This window comes from Sander vitreus, chromosome 24, assembly GCF_031162955.1.
Source record: "Sander vitreus isolate 19-12246 chromosome 24, sanVit1, whole genome shotgun sequence".
Taxonomy (NCBI): Eukaryota; Metazoa; Chordata; class Actinopteri; order Perciformes; family Percidae; genus Sander; species Sander vitreus.
The window spans coordinates 265,001-272,500 of record NC_135878.1 but is presented as its reverse complement, the minus strand read 5'-3'; the positions used below and the strand labels follow the sequence as shown (position 1 = coordinate 272,500).

The 7,500-nt window shown below is 45.4% G+C and overlaps 1 protein-coding gene across 1 annotated transcript in view; it reads left to right on the top strand.

Annotated features, from left to right (window-relative positions):
- Nucleotides 1-7,500, top strand: part of iqcb1 (IQ motif containing B1) — a 48,842-nt gene that overhangs the window by 22,669 nt on the left and 18,673 nt on the right. Inside the window, 2 exon segments of the mRNA XM_078243614.1 lie at nt 6,361-6,390; nt 6,392-6,473. Coding sequence (XP_078099740.1) covers nt 6,361-6,390; nt 6,392-6,473 — 112 coding nt within the window.

The window sequence follows — 7,500 nt, the reverse complement described above, 5'->3', positions numbered from 1 at the left end:
CAGATCATTTGCTAATCATCCCCTAATTACGTTGACGACTCTTTAGCGTCATCAGATTATGAGTGATTAACGGGACAGATGTGGATATTTAACAAACTCCTCCACTCTCCACATCTGGGCATCACTCGGGTTATTGATCAGTTCAGGGTGCTTTCACAGCCAATCAGTTGATGAGTTGCTGAAAGGAACCGCCCTCTAGTGGTCGTAGTAGGTATGACGGGAGTAGTCTCTTATAGCCAGACCCTCCTCCACAGCGCTGCGGAGGAGGGTCTGGCTAGTCTATTTGCGTATAGGGACCAGTTAACGTTACCTGCGGGTCACATGGTCTCTAAACAGTCCGCTCACGGTGAAGTCCTGCACGCATCAACAGCTGGCGGCTGCTCGCTCTGCCTGCACGCTGCTGCCGTTCAGCGGCTAACGAGCGAGCTAACTGCTAACGGACACCGCTGCCACCAACAACCAATACACATTCTGTCATTATATATGTCATTTATAAAAGGTTTCTAGTGGCCAGCAGTGACATGGTTGATCAGTCTCTCTCTCTCTGTCTGTCTGTCTCTCATTACCTTCTCTAGTTCATAATATATATTAGATATATCTGTCTGTCTCTCTGTCTGTCTGTCTCTCATTACCTTCTCTGCTTTAGATATGGGGACGTATTTCCTGCATGTGGCCCTAATTCATATAGTGGTAAATAAGTGCGTTTCTGCACATGGAAGCTGAAGAGAAATGTCTGCCTTTTGCACGCCAAAAGTGGCCGAAAGGTGACGGTTTTAATGAGGTTGTTGATGTTTTTAATGTAAAACACTGAATCCTTATTATTGTCAGCTGGGTTTATTGTTAACTCGGCTAATGCTGCTTCCTTCGGGGGGCCGTCGCTCTCCTCTTCCTCCTGCTGCTCCTCCTCCTCCTCCTCCTCCTCCTACTACACATGTTCATCTGACAGCTGAAGAAGCTCCTCCAGGGTCTGACCATGTTTTCCTGCAGCGTTTAAGCCTCCTGTTGTCCCCTTTTTTAAGAAAACTAAACAAAAGTGACAAAAACGTTGTGAAAAGACGCGTCTTCATTTTAAATGACGACCCAGAAGATGTTCAACCCAAAGATTAAGATTCATTCATAAAGTGTTGTCCATGTTGAACCGTAGACGCAGAGGGGTCTGCATCTACGCCGTCGATTCTACGCACAAGCATAAAAAGGCCTTTGGGCTACCAAGCCATCACATCCCGTTAGCATCCCGTTAGCATCCCGTTAGCATCCCATTGACTCCCATTCATTCTGACGTCACTTTGACAGAGAATAACTTTACATCTGAAGCGTTTAAAGACTCTATTTGTCCGTTGTTTATTTCTAAAGAAACACGACAATGTATAAAAGGCTCCATTACCTTGTAGCTCACGTTATGGCTCCGTAGCAGACGTTTTTATAACAATAGGCTAACGATTGGGTCATAACCACGAGACTTCCTGTCTCATAGTAGAGGAGTTACCGTATAGTACAGGAGAAGCTCTCAGGCAGTTTGGACTTCCATCAGCTGTTTAAGTGTAATGACTAATGTTAACTATCATTTTAGTGATCAATAATGAGCCTGTGTCTATGTTATCTCCTTACATATACCTACGCTCTCCGTCTCTGCTAGATTGGGAATGATTGAGATTTCTCTTGGCACAGCTACCAGAAGACTTCCAACTTTCAGACAGGTTGCTCACGTCACATCTACGTCTTCAAGCTCAGTTGGAGGCTGCTCAGTAACGCTCAGCCGTGTTGCAGACTGATCTCATGAAGTGGCGTATGTATGACACGCCAATCCGTACGCCATTATTGGCGCGTTATCAAGACGCATACTCGCTTTTTAGCGTGTTTAATCAACGCCGTTTGGCCTCCATTGACTTACATTACCTTGCGATTGCGTGTGAATTGACGCCGTAGCGAGTAGTACGAAAGGGCGAGAATCAAACACAGGACTTTGACCCAGGAGAGCGGGGATCGTGTCCCACGTGTGGCGTTTCCTAAACCCAACTTGGTTTTCTTTTCCTAATCCCAACCGTTTGTCCATTTCTTGTTTTCCTAAAACCCGCGTGTGACGTAGTCTCGCGATAACACGCCACGTGGCTTTAGAAAGTGCCAAGTGGCGTGTATGTTTACGCTGTGACGTTGCAGACTGCTGTCCGCTGTATACAGCGTAGACATACACGCAGATAGCTCATAATGTGTACCGATAAAGCACCACTTGGCGTGTATGTTTACGTGAAGTCACGATGTCACATTGCATCATCGAACAGACTTCACGGGTCTCCGTGGACGTCTACGGCCTCGCTTTCTTTCACCGTCTATGGGAAAACCTGACCAAATCATAGCAGCAATGCCCTGAAATGTTTCTGGACTCAAAACTATTTATTCAAATGGTGCGAATGAGGGACGCAAAGTTTGGTGTTTTAGGGCGAGTTAAATGTTGTTTTTCGGCAGTATTTCAGCCCGCCTGTGTTTTAGGTCACAGGAGAATCCAGCAGAGCAGTTTTGTTCTTAAACAGCTCTTCACCTGAAGAAAACAGGTGAAGGTGCCATTAAAAGGCAGCTGTTGTCCCCCTCAATTACAGCCCGCCGAGCCCCAGCTAATTGGCGTCCTGGCCGGGGAAGGTCACGTCTCCAGCAGGACAGCTGGGGGTTAATCACAGACTCGGGGTTTAACGTTGACGGCAAGCGTGTTCATGGCCCAGGTCACATAGCTCGCAAACCTCCACACACAACCTGGTTCTGCAAACAACCAGTCATCCAACCAGTCATCCAGACCGTACAGGGACACCAGTCATCCAGGACGTATAGGGACACCAGTCATCCAGGCCGTACAGGGACACCAGTCATCCAAACCATACGGGGACACCAGTCATCCAGTCCGTACAGGGACAACCAGTCATCCAGGACCGTATAGGGACACCAGTCATCCAGGACGTATAGGGACACCAGTCATCCAGACCGTACAGGGACACCAGTCATCCAAACCATACGGGGATACCAGTCATCCAACCAGTCATCCAGACCGTACAGGGACACCAGTCATCCAGACCGTACAGGGACACCAGTCATCCAAACCATACGGGGATACCAGTCATCCAACCAGTCATCCAGACCGTACAGGGACACCAGTCATCCAGACCGTACAGGGACAACCAGTCATCCAGTCCGTACAGGGACAACCAGTCATCCAGTCCGTACAGGGACAAACCAGTCATCCAGTCCGTATAGGGACAACCAGTCATCCAGTCCGTACAGGGACACCAGTCATCCAAACCATACGGGGATACCAGTCATCCAACCAGTCATCCAGACCGTACAGGGACACCAGTCATCCAAACCGTACAGGGACACCAGTCATCCAGACCGTACAGGGACACCAGTCATCCAGACCGTACAGGGGACACCAGTCATCCAACCAGTCATCCAGTCCGTATAGGGACAACCAGTCATCCAGTCCGTATAGGGACAACCAGTCATCCAGTCCGTACAGGGACAACCAGTCATCCAACCAGTCATCCAGACCGTACAGGGACACCAGTCATCCAACCAGTCATCCAGGCCGTACAGGGACCCCATCACTAGTACAGTCATCAAACAGTCATCCAGACTATAGGACCCCAGTCATCCAGACATGCAGAGTCATACAGGGACAACCAGTCATCCAGACCGTGCAGGGACACCAGTCATCCAACCAGTCATCCAGACCGTATAGGGACACCAGTCATCCAGACCATACAGGGACACCAGTCATCCAACCAGTCATCCAGACCGTATAGGGACAATCAGTCGTCCAACCAGTCATCCAGACCGTACAGGGACAACCAGTCATCCAGACCGTACAGGGATACCGGCCATTTGTTCCCCCCCCTCTAATACGACCCACAGCAGCCTTTCATATGTCAGCGCACCCTAGTGGTGGCAGGAAATACATCTTCATATCTAAACCAGAGAAGGTAACGAGAGACAGACAGACAGAGAGAGACAGACAGACAGACAGACAGAGAGAGAGAGACAGACAGACAGACAGACAGACTATATTAGATATATCTAAACCAGAGAACACGTGGTGAAACGGTCCCAGTCTGGTTAGGTTTAGACACCAAAACTACTGAGTTAAGTTGATAAAAAGACGGAGGTTTGGGTTACAATCAAGACGTGACTTCACTGAGTGACTGAGGTGTATTATGGGAAGTGTAGTTCCAGAAATGAAGTGTGTGATTATTTTCCAAATAGGACTGTAGTTCATTTAAACTGACAGAAACAGCATTGAAGACAGATGATGTGAGTGAAACATCATCAACATTGAGAAGACGCCGTGGCTGAAGCGAGGAGCTGCTGGTTGTAATACAGCGGGAGGAAACGTCCCTGAGCCGAAGGCCGCGACCATCAATCCATCAGCCCCACAAACCACAACGGAGGACGTTTACTCTCCTGTAGCTGCATGTTTGTGAGCTCTGATGAGGGGGGGAATATTCAACAGCTCAGAGCTGCGTTGTGTTCAACGTGACAGTAAAAGAGCGGGAGATTCCCCTGAGGATTGGTCTCGGGGATTGCGCCCACAGGCGTGGAGATAAGGACTGTAAAACAAGAGCTCGGAGGCAGATCATCGTCACACAGACAGAGCGAATGTATAATCTAAATATTAATGCACATACATTTAAAAATGGCCTTTTAACAACTTTGTATGTAGATGGTTTTAAAGTGGATAACGTCTGGTAGGAACATAGTCGAAGAGTTTATATACTTACAGGTTTATTTTTGAATTTTTTCAACCTGGACCCTATTTTTTTATGTTTTTGCGTCAGTTTCCGTCCCCTAAAAGTTCTGTTGTTGCCGCTGACAGACTCAGATTATTATTCTAAGAGTCTGACAACATTATGAAAGGATCCCTACAGAGATAGACCTTTTAGTTAAAGAGGAAGATCCTTTTATTTTAACATGAAACAGCCCCGAAATCACCATCACCAAACTACACCAGACTCCATGTAAATAATCAGGACTTTTAGCGTGTATAGAGCCAGCATATCTCCACCAGACTCCATGTAAATAATCAGGACTTTTAGCGTGTATAGAGTCAGCATATCTCCACCAGACTCCATGTAAATAATCAGGACTTTTAGCGTGTATAGAGCCAGCATATTTCCACCAGACTCCATGTAAATAATCAGGACTTTTAGCGTGTATAGAGCCAGCATATCTCCACATGTAAATGGGTGAATTAAGGGTTTATTTCAACCAAACCAGAGTGGTGATTGTTGGAACAGTGGAAAGATGAACCAAGACGGCTTTTGATAGTTTTATTTAGTTTCTGTCCACTTTGAATGAAGTGTGTTTTACACTGATAAAAGTCCTGATTATTTACATGGAGTCTGGTGGAGATATGCTGGCTCTATACACGCTAAAAGTCCTGATTATTTACATGGAGTCTGGTGGAGTTTGTGGGCTGTTTCATGTTCAAATAATTCCAGATAAATCCAGATTTCTGATATAGAAACTTTGTGAAAATGGGTCGGCTTTGACGCGAGGACACCATGAAGGTTGAGAGCTACCTGCAGTTGTTTCTGGTCTTCTTGTTGGACACGAGGAGCTGTGTGGCGTTCTCTAACCTCCGGAGCAAAATATTAGACTTTTAAAACCCAAGCCGACATGATGCGAAGAGGGAGAGTTTCCCTTCAGGGATCAATAATGTGACACACATTCATACATTCATACATTCATACATATACATGTATTTACATTTAGGGCTGTGAACTGTCCTCTAGTAACACACACACACACACACACACACACATTTACACACACACACAGACACACAAATTGTCACTTCGTGTGTAAATGTATGTGTGTATGTAAGTGTGTGTGTGTGTGTGTGTGTGTAAATGTGTCTGTGTGTGTGTGTGTGTGTGTGTGTGTGTGTGTGTGTGTAAATGTGTGTGTGTGTGTGTAAATGTGTGTGTGTGTGTAAATGTGTGTGTGTGTGTGTGTGTGTGTCTGTGTGTAAATGTGTGTGTGTGTGTGTCTGTGTGTAAATGTGTGTGTGTCTGTCTGTATGTAAATATGTGTGTAAATGTGTCTGTGTATAAATGTGTGTGTGTGTGTGTGTGTAAATGTGTGTGTGTGTAAATGTGTCTGTGTGTGTCTGTGTGTGTGTGTAAATGTGTCTGTGTAAATATGTGTGTGTGTGTGTAAATGTGTGTGTGTGTAAATGTGTGTGTCTGTCTGTGTGTAAATGTGTGTGTGTGTGTGTGTAAATGTAAATGTGTCTGTGTGTAAATGTGTGTCTGTGTGTGTCTGTGTGTAAATGTGTCTGTGTGTGTGTAAATGTGTGTGTGTGTGTGTGTTCTTTAGTTTATTCCTCTGGGAACACCACTGGAGCAGGAAGCCGGAGCTCCGGGGCTTCTTCTCTTTCTTGGGAGCGAGGGAAGGCGAATAATGCGATGAGCAGCGAGGAGCAGAAAAAGGTGACAGTTTATTCCGCTCAGTGAGCCCACCTGCACAGAAATCACTCCGCCTCCTTTCATAACTGTAATCTTAATTATTATTTATCAGAGGAACGATTAAGTGACTCGTTATTCTCTGGTATCAGCTGCACAATGACAAATATAAGCTGTAACGATCGGTTTTATTTTTTACGTTTTCGTCGCCAAGCTTCTCGTTACACCGCCACCTACAGGTCTGGCGTGCTCTTGACGCCATATACACACGGGAACGTGTAAACAAACACTATTCTGTGTTGTGGAAGTTTCTGTTCAGCGAGGGAGGAATTTGGGTGAAGAAGAGACCTTGTTGAAACAAAATAAAGACAGGCTGCAAACTGGATTTAAAGTTTAGGTATTCGTGGAAGGGTTTAATTATTAATTAGAGAACAATCAAACAGTGACAAGAACAGCAATGAACAATGAACAGAGTTACAAAGTGACAGCTGATCTGTGCCTCGTAACATATGCCAACTCCTTATATCCCATTTTCACAGCAGAAAACACGACCATGTTTGGAAAACATTCTAATCTTGAACACTGCTGTCTAAAAATGTTCCTGTACATCTGTCTAGTGCGTCAAAAAGTCCTTCAATAGGAGTCGGGAATCTATCTCGTCTACAGATTGGTTCAGGCTCCAACGTTAGGTTTTGGACAAACTGACCTTTGCATATCTCTACAGACGCCTGTGCGTCGTTGCCATCTGCTTGTAGTAGAGAATACACAGGGTCATACCCTTTTCAGCTGTCTTTAAACTGGAGGACTGTTTCAAGAAATATCTTTAGGAGGCACATGTTTCAGAGGCATATTTAAGGATCTACTTATAATTAAAATTTACTCAATAGATGAACAATCATGGTTAAGAAAATCATGGTCTATGTAATTTTTCCATTACATCTGATACTGACAGCTGTGCACGATGTTATTTTTGACAACGGAGAGGTTGAAATGTCCGTTTATGAAAATAGACGACCACGTGTAAACGTAGCATGAAACTAACCATTATGTTCTG